At 36.3% G+C, this 19,317-nt stretch overlaps 1 protein-coding gene across 6 annotated transcripts in view; it reads left to right on the forward strand.

The window, feature by feature from the left end:
- OFD1 (OFD1 centriole and centriolar satellite protein) overlaps positions 1-19,317 on the forward strand; it is a 35,278-nt gene that overhangs the window by 2,043 nt on the left and 13,918 nt on the right. The window contains exons 3-16 of one of the 6 annotated variants that reach the window (XM_082335776.1): positions 945-1,145; positions 1,993-2,061; positions 2,146-2,173; positions 2,958-3,065; positions 3,787-3,923; positions 6,066-6,239; positions 8,251-8,357; positions 9,267-9,386; positions 11,860-11,933; positions 12,611-12,702; positions 12,846-13,035; positions 13,695-13,825; positions 14,199-14,310; positions 15,705-16,316. In XM_082335776.1, coding sequence (XP_082191902.1) covers positions 945-1,145; positions 1,993-2,061; positions 2,146-2,173; positions 2,958-3,065; positions 3,787-3,923; positions 6,066-6,239; positions 8,251-8,357; positions 9,267-9,386; positions 11,860-11,933; positions 12,611-12,702; positions 12,846-13,035; positions 13,695-13,825; positions 14,199-14,310; positions 15,705-16,316 — 2,155 coding nt within the window. Of the gene's footprint in view, positions 1-944; positions 1,146-1,992; positions 2,062-2,145; positions 2,174-2,957; positions 3,066-3,786; positions 3,924-6,065; positions 6,240-8,250; positions 8,358-9,266; positions 9,387-11,859; positions 11,934-12,610; positions 12,703-12,845; positions 13,036-13,694; positions 13,826-14,198; positions 14,311-15,704; positions 16,317-19,317 lie in introns of those variants that run through there. The other 5 variants (XM_082335777.1, XM_082335780.1, XM_082335778.1 and 2 more) reach the window with 5 other exon arrangements.

Here is a 19,317-nt window from a genome sequence, read left to right on the forward strand (position 1 = left end):
AACTGGACAAGTTCAGAAATTAATAAGGAAAACGATTTTTTTGGTTGTCTTTGTTTCTCTCTATTGTCTAATTTCTGTAGAAAGCCATGCTAAAATACCAGGTTAGTCTGATGATCTAGCTTGCTTAAGTTTTGGTAAGCATATAGTATTTTGTCCATTTTTGGTAACACGCTATTTCTTTAATCAACTTTGTCACTGTTGCATGCCTGCTGTTGAAAGCTTAAAACACTATTTCTGTCGTGATCTTTTTAGTATGCTATAAACAATTTGTATAACTATATAATGAAAATTATTATTTCTTCCTTCTACCAGAGGGAGACTTCCTGATTTTTGGTTACTTTTTTTCTCTATTGTAACTCATAGAATGCAAATAAATAGTAAAAAATGCAATTTAATTATTATTAGTGCCTGTAGGCTTTTTTGATTACTACCCTTTTGCTTCCCTACAAAATAATTGATATCAGAGACATTGAATTTCCTGTTTATTTTCCCATCTGCTTTTGCGATTGCATCAGCAGCTTCTTGATATGAGACTCAGAAGATGACTAGTGAGTTTTCTGAGTACCCCTGAAATTGAGGCCATATCAGGCAGGCTTTACATAAGCCAGAGAAGAGGAAAGTAGTGATCTAAAAATGAAGCTGAGGGTGCTAGAGTGGAGTTTATGTGACTTCTTGACTGAGAACAATACTTCTTTTCAGTCTTACATTTGATACATCTTGAGGGAAAGTCAAAGATCACTGTAGCCACCGCTAGAGTGTTTGGAAGAAAGGCACGGTATCCCAAGCACTCTTCTAAATTTTGCCAGAGCTAGTCTGCCCTTTTCTGTTATGTAGGTTGTAATATAACATGTACAAGTAAAACGTGACTCCCCATGAATTTTGAAAAATAAAAACTGTCATTGAATAACATGTAAACTAAGAATATAATGTCTTTTCTGTATCAGACACAGCTCCGAAACCAGCTAATCCATGAACTAATGCACCCAATTTTAAGTGGAGAACTTCAGCCACAGGCTGTTCCAAATGACGACAGTTCACTTTTGACCACAGCTTCCAACAGTTTGGTGGCAGATCATCTGCAGAGATGTGGCTATGAGTATTCACTTTCTGTTTTCTTTCCAGAAAGTGGGTTGGAGAAGAAGAAGGTAAGTTCAGTAATCTGCCTCTTCTAAGACTTGTAGGAGCTTTGCTTTTGGGGGGGTGTTACATTTCAACAGAATTGAAAAAAATCCCCTTTTGTGATAGTGAAATACAAATGCAAGTACAGCTCCTGATCATTTCCATAAAAGACTTCCACTATGCAAGGCCATTTTCATGAATACTTCAAACTGGCAGTAAGCAAGTGATGCTGTTCTGGGAAGACATAGCACAAGCCTCTTAACCTTGTACTTGCTTCACCTGTAGCTGCAGTCTGGCATGACCATTTGTGAGGGACTTTGGGAACTGATCCTGATTAAAGCGAGCCTCTTGTTTGGCCATTCAGTTCCCTGAAAGTGTGGTTCACGGTCAGTTTAAGCTGTTCTAACTACAAGCTGCAGCTGAAAAGGGCAGTCCTTGCCCTCACTTTGTTTCTCCTCTATGAGTATGTGATAGGGTGAAATTGTTTCTAACTGAAAATTAATTTTTTGACTTGGCGAGTAGTTAGTCCGTCATTTGGGTTAAGGACCTCATCTGATTTGTATGATAAATCAAGAAAAGAGGCGAGGAAAGTAGCAAAAGCATGTATCCAGGGTGGGGAGGGAAGAAAACTCTCTTTTCACAGCTTCAGTTCGTCATAAAACTACATGCTGGCTGCCATATGTCTTGGGTAATGGACATAAGTAAATGTAGTACTAGAACAGCAGGCCTCTGACAATGGTTTTACAAGGCAATAAACAGATCTTTCTCAAATGGAAAACATTCTACAACTGTAAAATAGTGCCTATGACGTATTTGAAATGTTTTTAAAGTAGTTAGCCTTTCCTAGCTTATCTTTTTTTTTTCCCCTCAAAGCTGTGGACTATGCAAGATCTTCTTCAGTTAATGAGGATTAATCCAAAATCCAGTCTTTACAGATCACTGGTAAAGTTATTTTGATTTTGAAAATAAGCTTAAATTACAGTTGTGATGAAATAGACTGGCTAAAACATTTTTTATTTCTTACAGACTTCAGGAACTCGAAAGGAAAATAAAGGTACAAGATGTTTATACATGATGCAGACAAGGATAATTGTGTCAGCCTCATTTTTATTAAGATGCGAGCAATAGAAATTCAAGTTTCTTAAGCGTATGTTGGTATGGAATAATATGGATTCAGGAAGATTTTGAAACTTGCAGTACATCAGGATGATGAATATTGTATTTCAGGATTATCCAGCTCCTATTTGTGGTGTGGATTAAGTGTTAACATTCACCTACAAAATAAATTACTTGAACATTAGAAATATGAAAAAAATCTGTAATCAGATATTAAATATAATGCTATTTGGAAGCTTTCCATGCCAACTTTGGCAAGCTCAGATTTTGGTTTGTGTTTATAACTGAGTGTATTAGTTTGCATAATATACTTCAAAAACTACTTGAAGATTTAATTGACTTTCCATTGGTTTATATAAGAAATAATTCTTATGTCTGCGTGATGAAACCTGGCTATATTGTACAGCCTAAAGTAGCTTGATCTTCAGAAACCCCTATTGCCTAATGACCTCATAATTAAAGTAGTAATAACCTGCTCTCTCAAATGACCTTGGAAGTCAAAAAGACAAAGAGAAATGGATGAAAGGAAAAGTTGCAAAAGGACAGGAATATGCTTATAATAAAAATCTTAATAGTTTACTACTATTGATTTTTACTTAAATACTTGGATCTTTCTGTAAATCAAATAGGTTTTCTTGTACAGTGAAAATGACTTCATTAATTACAGGCTCAAAAATTCAGTTTTGGTATGAAATCAAAACTAATATATTGGATCTTGATAGGTTTTCTTATGCAGATTTTAATCGAACTTACAGAGCATCATCTAAGTAAGGAAACTCATGACACAGAAACTCAGACAACCTCAGTACCTCCGTACAGAGAATCTCTTGGTAAGTGCAACATCTGCAAACAAGTCTCCCCAGATATTTTCATATCGGTAAATGGTATGGGTTAATAAAGTATATGAATGTTATTTATTCATCACTTACTCAAATGCAGCCTAAAGTAATAATAAGTAAAGGTCATACCTATCACTAGTGCATTGGTTTTCTAACCTTTCTTAAAAGAAGGCAAAAGTCCCATTTTGATTTATTTTTTTTTTTTATCACTCAGATGTTTTCTGAGGCGTTTAGCTAAAAGCTATAACATCTTAGATGGACTGTAAATGTGTTGAAATATGTTCTGGAAAACATAATTGTAAATGCATGCCTTGCTTCTCTTTCTATGATAGTGTTTCAGTGAAAGTTAGGCAAACATTAGGAGTTCTTGAATTATAATATGCATGCTATTAGTCATACAAAAACCCTAAAAGTTGCATGCAAAAGAAAATTCTTGTCCATCCATGATAAAGGGGATGAATGACTATGTAATACCACAGATGGTGCCTAAACAGCTAAGTGCCTCCTCCTAGGTATATGGTGTGTGGCACAGAGCTGATAAATGGCATTTCTGTGCTGCCTCTGCTTTTGTACCACACAGGTCTTTCTATGACAGTGCTACTTAGGTAAACTAAGGAACTTCCTACAGAGAGACAGGATCCTACAGGAACTTTGGTAGGATAACTGTGGTGGCTGTTCGTAAATTATGATGGATATGTTGCTCTTTTTATAGCTGAGAAGCTTCAACTGATTGATGAACAGTTTGCAGACTCTTATCCCCAGCATCAGAAATACGAATCTTTAGAAGTAAAACTTCATGAATATAGAAAAGAAATAGAGAAGCAGCTTCAAGCAGAAATGTGTCAAAAGGTATAACTCTGGTCATTGAATTTGAGGGAGACATTTGTTAATTTTCACTTTGCACATTACAAACTTTTAATACTTAAGGTAAATTGAAAGAAAAGATCTAATAGTGAGTTACAACAAAGACAAAAGGCTAAGTTAATCCAATATCAGTTGTTAATTTGATGATATAGCATGTTTATATTTTCCATTCCACTTTTTTGTTAAATGTGCACAGAATGTTCAGCTGCTTATTCTGATGTCCATTTGTAACACAACTTTTTCTAATTCTGAGTGTCTTAATTTGGTAAATTTTATTTGCTCTTTGATTATTTTGTTTTATGGAGAAATGTTTACTCTCCTTAGTCTTAATATTCGTTTTCCTTCCTAGTTAAGCTTTTGAAGCTTGAATTTCAATACAATGAGTAGCAACTGAGCAGCGTAAATTGCTGCTGTGTAGCTTGACAGGTAGTTAATTTTTAATACTGATGAAAATTTGTGTACTATTTCAAAACATTACACAGAAACACTAAAATCATAACACACAGTATTATGAATGATCTCTGGCTTTTTTTTCTTCCTATAATTGAAGACAGTTCTTTGAGAGACTTTTCCTTCATTTTGGGAATAAAATTAGGATTTTTTTTTTTCGTCATATAATCCAGCAATAATCCTTATGTCTGGAAAATGGAGCAGAGAGAATATACTGCAGTTGATTTATATATGAGGTTTTTTTCCCTAAATTTCTGTCAAGATCAACAGTTTATTTGGCTACAAAAATTTAAATTAACTGTGGTTCATTTACATATGTTTTTTCCATGAAATTCTGTCAAGATCAATAGTTTATTTGGAAGTAAAAATGATGATCTGATAATCAGTTAGAATTCTTAGACACACTTTTAAAGGTAGTCATCTGCATATAAACTGTTTGAGGAAATCAGTTTAGTCATATTTATTCAGCTAGACAAGTAGAAGGATGGAGAGTTAAAACTGCCAGTGTGTTTTACCTTCATTTTTCATTTAGTCTTAATTCGCCAACAGGCACGGTCTTTTTAGTATGTAAAACATGTTAATTTGTGTGTTGTTAAGTTTATCTCAGTTTAAGCAAAGCAGTTACAACAAAGGAGATTGGAATCTTAACCAGATCTAAATCACTTCTAAATTCAATTAACTTTACATGGATTTCTTAGCAATGTGGCATGAATTACTGTAAGACATTTCTAATCCAATTTATGTGTGTACAAGTGATGCTGTACTGTCTCACCATTTCTTTAATTTTTCACAAAATTTATGCCTGCAGACCTGAATTCCTTGATCAGACATTCCTACTGTGCTTTTTCCCCTCTCTTTAACCTCTTTGTTTTCTCCAGTCTCACAGTTTTTCTATCATTCTCTTTTTATTCTTTTGCTCATTTTTTCTCACATTTTTTTTCTTGTATGCTTGCTTTCCATTTTCTTCCAAGTTTTTATTATAATTCTTTCTAACCCTGTCTGTTCTTGCATATATTGCACTTCACACATTGTATGGAGGAATGTTCCCTATGATTCTTCTGTGCAGTTGCGAGATGCATACTTTCCTGTTTGTATGCATTTACTTTTTTTTTTTCCAGTTGTGCTAAGTAGTCTGTGAGGCAGGACTTCTGTTTCTGTAACCCACTTTATGTCGAGTTACATGTTCCACATTTTTTTTACATGTTTGGCACATTTTTTATGTCCAGATGAATTTCTGTTGTTTGTGAGTGATTCAGGACAGGTCTGCTTCTGCCATTTCTTGCATCACCAGTCAAAAGTGGTTCTTTGGGAAAGAGGCAAGAACAGAGACAGTGTCAGAGGAGGAATTCAAGAGTGTGGCCATTGCTTAACTGCAAGCAGACTACCACTCCTGCAGTGTGTTTTTCTTCATAGGCCTCTGTTTTGCTCTTGTCTAAAGCTATTAGTTTTGTATAAGATCTGCTTTGGGATGCCGGATAAATGCGTGAAAACTATGTGAGAAATTCAAATACTATGTGCTGCTAAGATACTTCTGTCACAGTAATTTAATTTCATTGAACAATCATATATTTCCTAACACGAATTTCTAAGTGAAATTTAGAATTGTCTGAGGAGGGATTGTCTTTCTCCATTTGAAGATGGTCCTACTTAACCCTCTCTTCCCCCTTTATACAAAAGCTAGAACATTTTAAAGAAGTTGAAATAGCAAAGATTAAAATGGAGGAGAAAGTGCAGACCCAGAAAGAAATTTCTGAGCTACGTCATGAGTTAGAGAGGACACATCAAGCAAAGTCTGAAGCCTTGATTTCTCGTGAAAAAAATGCTATTGAGAGGCTTCAAAAACAACAAGAGGTAAAGTTACAAATATTTTTTTCTTAATCTAGTACAAAATGATTCAGTGAGATGATTAAACTGTTCTTTTATCTTTGAGAGATTTATGTTCAGATCTTACTTGGCTTATTAATGAAAACTTTTAATTTACTTTTGTTCTCATGAATAGGGGAACGTGTTTAGCAACCGCAAGAATGAGTATGGGTAAATATCTAAGTAAAGCTGGCTGGAAAAAGAACTGTTCTGCAAGCTAGGATTGAAGGATTTAAATGTAATAAATACTTTTAAGTCTGTTTTAATAACTTTGCTGAATTCAGATCACTGAGATTTTTTTTAACAGAAAGTTGATATGACTTTCCACATTTCTGTTTCCAGAATGTAGCTTTTAGTTATACTATAAATTCTTTCAGTCGTTAAGGACTCTAAACTAAATGCAATATATAGTCTGTATGGTACGGATATGCCATTTCTGTATGTCTTCATATGTTGAATGTCATTAATAGCTACTGTCTTTACTATAAGCTAAAATCTTGCTTCGTTTCTTTGAACACTTTTTTTTGTTGATTAATTACTCCTTTGGGCGGTTAACTCTTAGCGTTTTGCCAGAGCAGTAACAGTTACTGCAGCACACAATAGTTTGTATCTAGTTCTAAATTGCTTCTCCCAATCTCTATTACCTTTCAGTTTTTGGAAGAATATTTTGCTTGCTGTTCTGTTGCCTGTTTGCCTAGCCACCCCCTATCCAAATAATTTAGTCATCCACAAATGCTAACCACCTTTCTGCTCTGTTGTGGTGGGGTTTTTTTTGTTGTGGTGGTGGATTTTTTTGGTTTTGGGGTTTTTGGTTTTTGTGGGTTTTTTTTTGTTTTGTTTTGTTTTTTGGGTTTTTTTTCCCCTCCCTGAGACCACATGATGTTGGTTAACACAGCAATCATACAGGTCTCTACTATTGACCTCCGTCCAATCTGAAAATTAAACGTTTTAGCACTACCCTATGAAATTCTTTCATGGTTATGTCCTTAGAAGCTTGCAAGAAAAACCATCTATTTTATGCTATCAGTTTTCTTCTGTGGGCAGGAAATTAATTCAGTAATTAAAAAAAAAAAAAAAAGGATGACTAGATCAGCATATCCATCAAGCATTATGTGTGGATATTTGGTTGCTCACGTCAGTTTCTGCACTCATTGAAAAGTATGTGCTTCATTTACCTGGGGACTCTTTTAACAGAGACCAGCAGCTCTACTGAGTTGAAGAATATTTGCATAAAGGTAGAAGGTCATTTAACCCTTTACTAAGATAACTTTATGCCCAGGAAATATGGCTTGACAAACAGCTCTATTTTTTTGCACCAGGAACAGCAGCTAAGTCTTTCAGCACCATCAAGTGCACATGACTTCCCAACTTGATATGAGCACCCATAGGGCAAAATAATATTTTTTTTCTTCTTAGGCACTTATTATTTCTTTGGAGAGAAATAATGCCTTGTGTCCTTAAGAACAAGAAAAGCTATTTTTTATTAATAAGAAGGTATGTGACTTTTGGTATTAGCATGTTCATCACTTGGAGGATTCCTTTTACAATGATTTCTACAAGTTAAACTGAAAGACTGCTGGTTGACTCAGTTTCAGTTTTAAATCATGTTTTATCAGGGGCTTTTGGCATTTGTTTTTTCAATTTTATTTTTATGAAGAAGCTACAAAACTATTGTTTATTAAAAAAATCAGATGTTTGAATATGTTTATTCTGTAATTCTTTTAAAAAAATTGTTCCTTTTACATAAGTTTTAATCAGTGGCATTTCTTAAAAGAAAAGTGTTTACAGGTAGCCACCTAAAACATTTTTACTCAGAGTAAAAGGAGAAGGAGAATAAAAAAATAATTTCTGGATATTATTTCAAATTATGACTATATAAATAATGTTTATATGGAGTAAAACCGATTACTGAAGAAGATCCGTAAAAATTTGAACATGTTAAATAGTAGGTACTGTATAAAGTGTGAAGTAAAACTAGAGATAATATTTTCTCATTCAGATAGAAGCAAAGGAAGTATACGCTCAGAGACAAAGTCTACTGAAAGATATTGAAGTCATAAGGACCAGAGAGGCGGAACTGAAGCAAAGAATTGAGGCATTTGAAGTGTAAGTTGCTGAAGGGCATATACAATGCTAAATGATACTGTCCTTTTTCTGGAAAACATGTTTCAAGTTGTTGCTGCTTCTATGATGTTGAAATAGATTATATATCCCATAAGTTGTGTTTTACATTTTGAGCAGTATTGTATACTGTCTCTATTAGCAGTGCTACTCAATACAGAAAGAAGTTTTGGGTTTTTTGTATTGCTCCTCATCCAGCCAAAACAGTGCAGCATCACTTTGGAGGCAAGGAACCAGATGTTTGCTTTGAAGTGCTTAAACAAACAAACAAAAAAAAAACGCCAAACAAAAACCAAAGACAACAAACCAAACAACACAATATGTAATCCTAACACTCGTAAAGTATGGATATGATATTTTGCTTCTTTAGTCCTGTTTTTTTTTTTTTTTTTTAACTTGTCCTTAGTAAGATCAGTTTTCTTTGGTTAAATAAAAAAATAACTAAACCATTTTGGGCCAGGTTCGCGATGCTACTTAATGTCATTACTTTGACATCTGCTTTTTATAGCAGAATGAGCATCCTGCTAACAAAAATGCAGTTTCGTGTTTGTTTTTTTTGTTTTTTTTGTTTTTTTTTTTAACAAGCCAGCAGAGGGTGCTGATAGAGTGGCATGCTCAGCAGTATCTCCTCTGAAGGCTTTCTGGTGTGGGAAACTGAGCTAGGGTTAAGCCGGGATAGCTGCATAATTGATTGGTACTGGATTTTAAATAGGGCAATTTAGTTTGTGTCACATCTTCTTAATGAATTAAAATGACAGATTCTGATCACAATTTTAAATTGCTACAGGATTCCAAGCAAACACATTACCCTTTGATGTCTGTAAATGTAATTTAAAAAAAAAAAAAATTTGGCTTTATAACTGGTCAATGTCTTTATATTTATGGATATTTCAGCACTCGGAAACTTCAGGAAGAGAAAAATAAAACTATTGATGATGCACTTCGACGTCGGGAGGTTGCTGTGAAGAACATAGAGGAGACATATGACCAAAAGCTTAAGACGGAACTCTTAAAGTAAATTTTTCTTTTGTCTCTAATAGGACACATACTACTTTCTATGAAAACAGAGTAATAAATTCTATAGGATTTCTTTTGAAAAGTGGAACAAAGCAAGGACTTTGAAAATGTGCACTCATGTTTTTGTTTTAATCGGCTTGAATTCTTCACATTATTGCTTAGCTCTTTTCTAGTGAGACAAAATGTTCTGTTAGGTTCAGAAAAAGCTTGCTGTAGAAAGTAATTCTCTTTTGATTATAGGTTATATTATTGTTGTAATTTTAATTCTCTGTTGTTATCTGGGAAAGAGATGTGACATTAGTTGTATGTTTAGACAAGAGGATGTGAAGCAGTATTAGTGACTTCCTTTGACCGTAATTAAAAGAACTGACCATTTTACGAATGCAGAAAAGGCATGGGAGGGAAATTAGCGTTAAAGAAATGTTATACATTTCTTGGAAAAAGGGTGAGAGGTGCACTAGCCCATTGTACAGATAGATTGGCTCTTACCTTAACCCTTCCCCATTTTTGGAGAGGGATTCTGTGTTATAGATCTCCCTCTGTTATTGACTACCATTTTCCTGAACGTGGTTTCAAAGAATTTGCTTAGAAATGCTCTTTGAAAGCGCAAGACTTCATCTGTGACGGCTTTTGACATGTTGCAGTGGGTATATCCTAACTTTGCTATTGTGCTTTTTTGGAGTGCTTCGGTCACTTGAAGGGTTACTTGATGCTTCAACACAGGCAGGTGCTCTCGGCATGTTATTACTCACATGTATTTGACGGCATGAACTGGTCTTCCAGTTAGGCAGTTAAACCAAATGACTGTTGTATCATTACTTTTTATTGCAAGTCAGTGAACAGTAAGTATTATCTGTGTTAGTGTGTCTTTATTTAAGTTACAGAGGAGAGATGTAAAGGGTGGTTTTTGATAAGAATGGTGCCTCAGCTGAAACTGAGTATATTTGAAGGTGTTTTCAGAGAACAGTGAAATGCAACTAATTGACCCACCTTGATATCTTATTTTACCTAGTCCGTAACAGCTAGTTACAAATAATGCTTGTAAAGTGCTTTTGGTTCATGAAGAGAAGCAAATAATTTTAAGGATTAACTGCTGCTTAGCTTATTTTATCAACATACAAAATATCTTAGACATGCTGTAAGTGCTCAGAAAGACAAAATCCATGTCCTTTTGGCCCAAATCCTTGATGAAAAGTAGCAAAGAGCTACTATTTATTGTATAGAAATAATGATGCTTGTTAGAAAAGGAATAGTTTTTATTTCTGTGGTAAACATTAAGTGCCATGATTGGGAGAAGGATCTGAGTCTGGACCACTTGCAAAAATGCAGGAGGATGGATATGGCAATATCTGAAAACATTTATAATCTGTGTCCCAATCATGCAAAATGCTGAGGTTTCTTAGCTCCCATAGATTCCAGTAAAATTGAATGGTGAAGTTGGATGACTGCTGGGCTGTGAATAATGGTGTACCTGGGCAGTGCTCAGTGTCTAGCTGGTGGCCGATGACGAGCCGAGAACCCTTGGGGCCAGTACTGGGACCTATACTGTCCAACACCTTCATCTGTGATCTGGATGTTGACACAGGGCATCCTCAACAACTTAGAACATGAGGCTTAATTAAGAGAGATGGCTTCTCCAACAAGTGGCAGAGTTTCAGTTCAGATGGACTTTGATAAGTTTGGGGATTGTGTCAACATAAATCTTAGGAATTTTAACAAGGAGAACTGCAAAGCTCTGCGCTCAGGGTAGAATATCCCTATGAAGTAGCATAATTGGGGAAAAAGAATTGACTGAGTAGCTGCGTTTCTGAAGAGGTCATGGGAGTTACAGTGAATGCCAGGTTGACTATGAGCCAGCAGCACGCTCTGGCAAATAAGGCAAACGGCATGGTGGGCGACATTAGTAGCAGCATGGCCAGCAGTCTGAGGGAAATTATTATCCCTTTCAGGTATTGGTGAAGGCTGTGCTAGGAATACCATGCCCAGATTTGGGCTCCCCAATTCCATAAAGTCGTGAAGAAACTGGAGAGGGCCTAGTAAAGGTCTGTCAAGATAGTTATGAGACTATCAGACATGACCTCTGAGTTCATATGGCAGGGGCTGTAAATTGTGGCTTGGGAGGTTCAGCTTGGACATGGGGGAAAAAAATTTTTACTGGGAGGGTAGTGTGACATTGGCACAGGTCATCCAGGGAGGTGGCGGACTATACATCCTTTGAGGTTTTCAAGAGTTGGCTAAGAAGAGCCACAGCTGACCTGATCTAGAGTTGGCGGTAGTCTTGCTTTTTGAGCAGGTAGTTGAACGAGGTGATTGGCAGGGCCCTTTCCAGCCATTTCAGTGGCTCTGCAATAACTAATTTTGTCAATAAATAATTGTGTGATTATAGTTTAGTCTGGGAAAGACTGGAATTTACACAAATGCATGTGCTCACACACATACTTTGGGAATACATTATTCTTTTTTCTTCTAGATATCAGCTTGAATTAAAAGAAGAATACATAGCCAGAACCAATAAAGTTACTGAAGATGAGAAAAAAAATAAAGGTAACCATCTCTCTGAGATTAATAAAGCAGCTGTTTATCTCTAGAGCTTTTACTAACAGGTATCAAAAACTAAACAGTCACGGTGTTCAGTAACAGTGGTATAAGTGACAGAAAAGGCATCAGAACCGATTTTGAAAACATGTAGCAGGATCGTGTGACTGGTCAGCAACTCCTTGCTGTTCAGAATGCAGTGGGAACTGTGAGCGGCTGCTTTGAACAGAGGCAAAGCATTTTGCTTTTTGAGTTTCCCATCTCCTTCTGAAGTCCTACTATCTCATTCATTCTCTAATTGAACTCTGGTACAGTCTGGTACCATACCCTTGAATGGTTGCCAGTTTCTACATTTGTTGTGCACAAGACGTTTAATTGGAGCTTGAGGAAGAGAGCTGGGACAGATAACATATTTAGACTTTTAAGTTGAGGACATGTGAAAGAAATGATATATCATGTGCATATGAATTTGATTTACTTCTAAAGGAGTATATGTATGCACATGTATATACACATACAGTGTGATTTACTTAATTTTGAAAGAGTGTGTGTGGCGTTCAGTCATTTTTATATCTTGAATTAAATTGAATGCTGGGCTTAGCAGCTTAAACTGTTTTTTGCTGATACAGTTTTTTTACTGTGATACTCTACTCATTTTAATTCAGCATTTGTAATCCTCCCTGCAGAGAAAGCTATGCTTTTGCATGAAGAAGCCATTGCTGTTAATTCAAAAAAGGAGGAACTCAAGCAAGCTATGTCACGCACGAAAGAGCTTGAGGTAATTGTAAACATGAATTTAAAGAAGCTGTATTCTAATTAGTGCATTTGAGGTACATTAAAAAAAAAAAGAAAATGTGAAATAAAAGTAATTGTTAAGTAGTACAGCAGTTCATAAGCTTCTAAACTGTTCTTTATCTGCAGCTGGATTTGGAGTCAGTGAAGGCCCAGGTTCTGTTGGTAAATAAACAGAATCAGTTGTTGACAGAAAAACTGAAAGAAGTATCAGACTATCCTTTGCTAAAGGAGGAGAAATTGGAGCTCCAAGTGCAGAATAAGCTACTTAGGCAACAGTTGGATGAGACTCGCAGTGAGAACCAGCATCTTCGAGACAGTCAGTGTGAATGATTTAGTAATTTTCTTGTTTGTTTCCCTACAAGTATTTGTTTAGAAATAAATTTTCATTAAAATATGTTCTTAGTATTATGTTTACTAGTAGTTTGCATTAAACTCCAACTAATGTTTGTGTAAAATGAAACAGTCCTTGACATTGTAAGTTTATTTTCTTTAATATGTCTGTATAGTAGAAATCCTGAATTAAGGGGTAGCTATAATAATATGAAGACTATCCCTTTCACCCTTTGAAAAAGGCAGTGCAATATTTCTAACCACAGCATGAGTATGGTTGATAATGGTAGAAGAACATTGTGTTATTATTTTCAAGTGCTTGCCTGACTATAGTTATAAAATGCCAAGTATTTTTAATGTGTGTTTGAGATTACAAGAGAGTAGAGATGTACACCCAGTTACATAAGGTAGGGGTATGTATTTTTCTTCCAGAATAGGACAGTCTGGGTCTAGTTCTTAAATGACTACACCAACAAAAATTTCATTCCTTTGTGAAAGGAAGAAAAAAGTCCCTCAGTACTTTATTCAAACAAAGCCTTGTTATGTTCATAAAAACAAATCAGCTTTACATTTTGAAGGGGTATCGTGTAGAAAAGTGCACGCTCATTCTACGGCTGAGTGTCTAGTATTTCTCTTTCTGGGTAGAGCTGTCCCAGCCCTCGGCGGAGCACCTGGCCTGCCAAGTGGAACTGAGAAGAGTGGAACATTCTAGGAAGCTGGCGCTGGATGAATTTGAAAGCCATAGGCAGATTTTGGAAAAGCAGCTACAAAGTGAGGTAAATTATTCTTTCTAAATAATTTGAATACTTTCTTCTTCCTGTCATCTTGTTCACATATATCTATGTACCTGTGCAGGCCATTTAGCGTGTAGTTATGGGGATTGTTTGTATTCTGCTTGTTTTTATGTAAACAACTCTAAAAGAAAACAAAACAACACTAAAAAAGCAACCAAAAAAAACCCCAAACCCAACATAACCAAAGTAAATCTTTCCAAGTCAGTAAGTTGTCAGCACTGACTTTCAGTAGGATGCAATGTGTATATTGTTTGACTGGACCTGAAAAACATTTAGAAACAAGTATTCAGCCAGCTGAGATTCTTCTTTTTGTTTGAATTATGCTGGTTTTTGTTTTTCTCTCGATCTCCTGTAGGTTGAGCGTTGTGCCCAGTTAAAGACCCAACTGCTGGACTCCGAAGCTACCGTCAGGAAGTTAAATGTGCAGGTTGAAGAACTGAAACTGCAAGTGAAACAAACACAGGCAGGTTTGTATCTTACACTGGAGCAGTCCTTTTATGAAGTTCACTTACCTAACCAGTGTAAGAATTTCCAGAAGCTTAAAAAAGCTGCAGTTGCATAGAACTAATATACCACCAGTGAGTAGATTTCAAGTTTAAAATCAAAATCTATTTAAAAGCCCAATTTAAAAAGCAGACTGATTACAATTTCCCTTCCTTTCAGAAAACAAACATATAGGAGGAAGGGAAAACATTCCTCCCTGAATACTTGCGTGCTGTTATTGTCTGGTTTTCCTCAGTATGAAGACATTAATGTTTGGTGATAACATAATCACTGTTTTCCAGGAGGCGAGTTGTGTTTTAATGCATTTTGATTCTTGAATGTTCATGATAAGAATAATCAATTTGAAATTGTATTGTGTACCTCACAAATTTAAATCTGACTTTTAGACAGTTGTTGTCAAGGCTAATAACTTATGCACCTCGTATGGGCATTAGAAAGAGAGGGGCACTTGCATAAAGCAATTCAGTCTGCTGAAGAAATGTAGTTCTAAAGATGCCTATCTGTCAAATTGCTAATATAAAGTATGATAAATAAAAGTTTTGGAATTGAATTCTGCAATGATTATTCATTACATACAGCATTGCCAATATGTACATTTTCATATATGGTACAGGTATCAGTATCATTTGGAACTGGAAATATTTTAGTGTCAAAATAGCAAATATGTATTTTAATTAAATGACTGAAAGAACTGCATGGACTTTTATTTTGCATCAGAGTTAAGGATGTCATTGAAGAACCATTTACGTAGCATAAAAACAAGGTTGTCATGTTGCTGAGAAAGATACAGCCCTATAGATTGGTCTTTTGGGCTTGCTGAAGCATACAAGTGCAAGCCTGGAAGCAGACAGGCACGAAACATTCAATTTAACTGGCAATTTTGGAGAAATACTTTTTTTTAAAAAAAAAACAGCAACATTATCCATGTGCTATGTTGTTTTTCTCCAAATTTCTTTTTTGATCTAAAGAGAAGGAAACTGTTAACACTTGTGGCCTGCCCTATGTCCCTCACCCTTTAACAGCATGATTGGATATAATGCGTCCAAAGTGGTGATGTTTTAATTTTTATTTATTTATTTAAACATAATTTAAGAAATAACACTGTAGAGTGCATACTTTAGGTAGTTTTACATGGAAGGATTATATATTAAAAAAATAATATCAGTGATAATTTGCAGCTGTGCAGCTATATTAAAAATACATGTAAATCAACACATTAAATTCTCAAAATTTAAGCCAATTCCATGTTAAAATAATTTTGATCAAATTGGAATTTAAATGCCGTGTTTAACTGTTTCTGTTTTGTTATGGGTCTCCCTCTCACTCTTTACTGTCACTCACTTTCTCTTGCATTTAGCTCTGGAAAATGAAGTGTATCGGAATCCAAAGCCTTCGCTTGTTGATCGCTCTGTCCTTGACTTCACTGGTGACAGAATTGTACCTCATGATATTTATGTGGATAGCGGGTTCCTGAAGAATCATGTTATGACCGATGTGATGAAGGTAAATGCTGTGCCAAGAGCTGGCTGTCATCAGCAGTTACAGCCACGCAGTGCTTCTCCGGATTCTGACCTGGAGTGTATGGCGCAAACGTGGGCTAGAATAAAAGAACTAGAAAAAGAGGCAGAGTATTTGGAAGAAGCCTACAGGAACTACCAACACAGAGTCACGCAGGGTGCGGCTGCAAGCAGAACACCGAGAAAGATGCAGTCCCCTTTACTTCTACAGTGTGCTATTAGTAGACCCCCCTTGACGACCCAGCATGAACTTCTAGAGGATAGTCGCAGCTGCCAGCATTCCCCCCTGAGCAGTCCAAGAGGTGAAAAATACATCAAAAGAACTGGGCAGGTTGATGTCTTTAAAAATCCCTTAACGCCACCGCACAGAGGAGTGTCTTCTTCAAGACGCCTTTCTTCTACTCCCGTTTCCAAATTGGAAAGAGATCTCAGTAACAAGAAAATTTCAGATGGTAAGTCATGATTGTTAGTGTGGTGTGGTATTGGGGTTTTACTTAAGTGTTCCTCTTGCGCTATGGGAAGAGAAAGGTTTAGCAGTGATTGTCTTTCACTCATTTGTTATTTGCTAAGAGGCAGCAGAAGTCAGAGACAAAATATGCTAGCTGCTTGGAGTGGTGCTTCTTCACAGAAACAAGTACTGGAGAAGTACATTGAGGGACGCTAAACATACTGCACTTAGTTCAGGTAGCTTTAAAGAGAAGACTATGCCATATACTTTGCTACAGGTGTAACTTTATGATATGCAGAGTTTAATTCAAAAGTTGCTATTAAGTGTAACTACTTTGCAACATTAATTGTGATTTCCTAGTTTTAATGACCCTCCCTCTGTATTCCTATGTTTTCATTTAGCTATTACAGTTAACATGTGTGCAGCAGAAGACTGCTTCATCTGGCTTCTCTTAAATTGAGTTTTCCAGTCTGAAAGGTCCAGATTTGCTTTTGTTTGTTCTTTTTGCTGTGACATCTTTATCATATGTTCCTGAGCAGCTGGGAGGGGGAGGGGATTAGTGTTTGGTCATGATTGGAAAATTGTAATTTGCTATTAATTTCACAGTGTCTAATAATTACTTAATATTTTTTTTAAAGGGGCAGTACTCAGAAAAGCAAGCAAAATAGAAAAGAATTGAAAATTAAAAAACCCTTTTGTTTCAAATCTGCAGTACATCTGCTTCTTGAGTCATGAAATTCTCATCACTGTAGCTCAAAGTGGATTTAATAGGACAAAAAAAAGAGACAGTAACAAAAAAAAAATATAATGATCATCATCTGCATGAAGGAAGGTTAAATATAAGAAGGGCAGCTTAGTTTGGAAAAGAGTTGGCTGAGGTGGGCTGTGGGAAATCTGGAAAGCAATGAGTGATGTCAAAAAGGCGAAAAGGGATCAGTTAATCACTGCTTCACAGACCCTGGAATTCTGTGAAATTGAAAGGAAAGAGAAGGAAGTACTTTCTCATACCATGAGTAAGTTGTGGAATTTATTGCTTCTGTGGCAACAAGTACAGATGCAGGAATAAAACTTCCCTGTCAGAAGGGCCCAAGTATTGATTGAGGAATGGTCGGGGTGGATGTTGCCAGAAGATATAAATATTCTCCTTTGTGAATTTTAGTTTAGTTTTGTTTAGTAATGGGTGCTGTTAGAAACATGCTACAAACAGCCTGCCTGATCTATTATGGCTGTCTCTGTGTTTCTGCAAGTAGAATATCATGCTCTGTTACTGAAAACGTATTTGAAAACTTTAACTTCCAAAGCAATCTTCTAAGTTTTACCTTTTCTCTGTCAGCTTGTGTATAAACTACTTGCAGGCTACTCGTTTAATACTGCACACACAAAAAATCTTTCATAAAAGTAGAGTTTTGTTGTAAAATTAGGAAACATCAAAATTAAAGTTGTGTGCATAACCTTAACAATCCCTCCTGTCTTTGTACCTGTCAGAGGCTTGTTATGTGATGGCTGATCTATTTTTTCCATTGGATCTGTTCTGTGCTTAATGCACGAGACTGACTTTTTCTGAAGAGGGATAAGAGTTGAATAACGGAGGAGGATATTACCTGACTTAGCTGTTACAGAAATTGAATGGTGCGTAGCGTAGGAAACCGGGTTGCTGGTGTCATGCACATGAGTCTGAGATTTGATTTTCCTTTAAGTGAGGGATACCACAGTCAACTCATTTAACGCTAAACTGCAGCTCAGTTGTCAGCACCTATCTTCAAAGGATGAAAGGAAGAAGCACGTCCTCCTGTAAAATACTTGGAGTTGGCAGATCTAGCAGCTCTTTTACTGCATAGTCTGCCAGTGGAAGGGTATGCAGTTTTCTCTCTTTCTTTAAATTATCTCACGTATTCAACTGTTTTCATTCCGAAGCCCATGCATGTTGGCCATCTTTCAAGGCTTTGCCTTTCTACTGGGAAGGAGTAAACCCATTTCTTTAAGAGCAACTAAAAGTAGGACAGGGTCCTTTTCTGTTTTATCCTGCTTACTGTCTCCAGTCTCTGGACAGAAACACAGATCAAGAAATAGTTACTGAGAAAAAAAAATTGGATTGCCATCTGACCCATACTCCCTATTACTTGATCAGTACTTTTCACCTTGATAATTATTTGACCAAACTTCATACCTTCTGATGAGAAAGAGCAAGGTTGGTGAGTCTTGCAGACAGCATACTGTGAGCCAAAGACCTCAGCTATTTGTCTTTTAGTAGAAAATCAATAAGTTCAATCCTAGATAATTTCTAAATAGTAGTAGGTTGTAGTAAATTACCATTTGAGATGTCTGGTGTGCTACCCGTGTCCTACCCTGCAGTACGTGTTATGCCGAGGAGGTGCATGCGGTCTATGTGCCGTTCCGGTCCATTTGTTCTGCATGTGGAAATTTAACAGGTCGTTTTATAAAAGACTGGATGCGGGTGGGCTGAGGGTTCCTGCCACGAACAGGTACTGCTGATACACGAGGACAACGTAACTGCTGGGTCCTGTTCTGTTAGTGCTCAGCTTCCTTAGAGGGTGTTTGTCTGTGTTGCATGGGCATAGGGGCTGTCTGGAGATAAAAATCTACGGGCAGCCTTGGTCTGAAGCATCCTGACTTCTGCAGTGTGTGGGTGCACTTCTGTACAACCACCTGAAAGAACTTCAGGTATGGGAGTGTTAACAATGGCTTTTCCTTTATCTCTTCAGCCAAATTAGCACCGACTGTAGTAAAAGTTATTTTGTCAATAAAGAGAAGAAAAACAACAGTACCTGTGTACTGAGTGAATAACAAATCTTGTGGAAAAAAAGAATAATTCATAGTCTAGTAATGAAAGATCTGTGCAGCTACACAGGAAAGGAAAATTAAGATTGCAAAGCAAAATTTAAGCAAAGTGCTGGACTTTGCAAGTTTGATTAAAAGCCTTTTTAATACAGGGGGTTTGTTTTTTACCTTGGTTTCCTAGGAAGTTCAAGATTTCTCTGGTCATA

Source organism: Platalea leucorodia (assembly GCF_965183815.1).
Source record: "Platalea leucorodia genome assembly, chromosome: 2".
NCBI classification, from domain to species: domain Eukaryota; kingdom Metazoa; phylum Chordata; class Aves; order Pelecaniformes; family Threskiornithidae; genus Platalea; species Platalea leucorodia.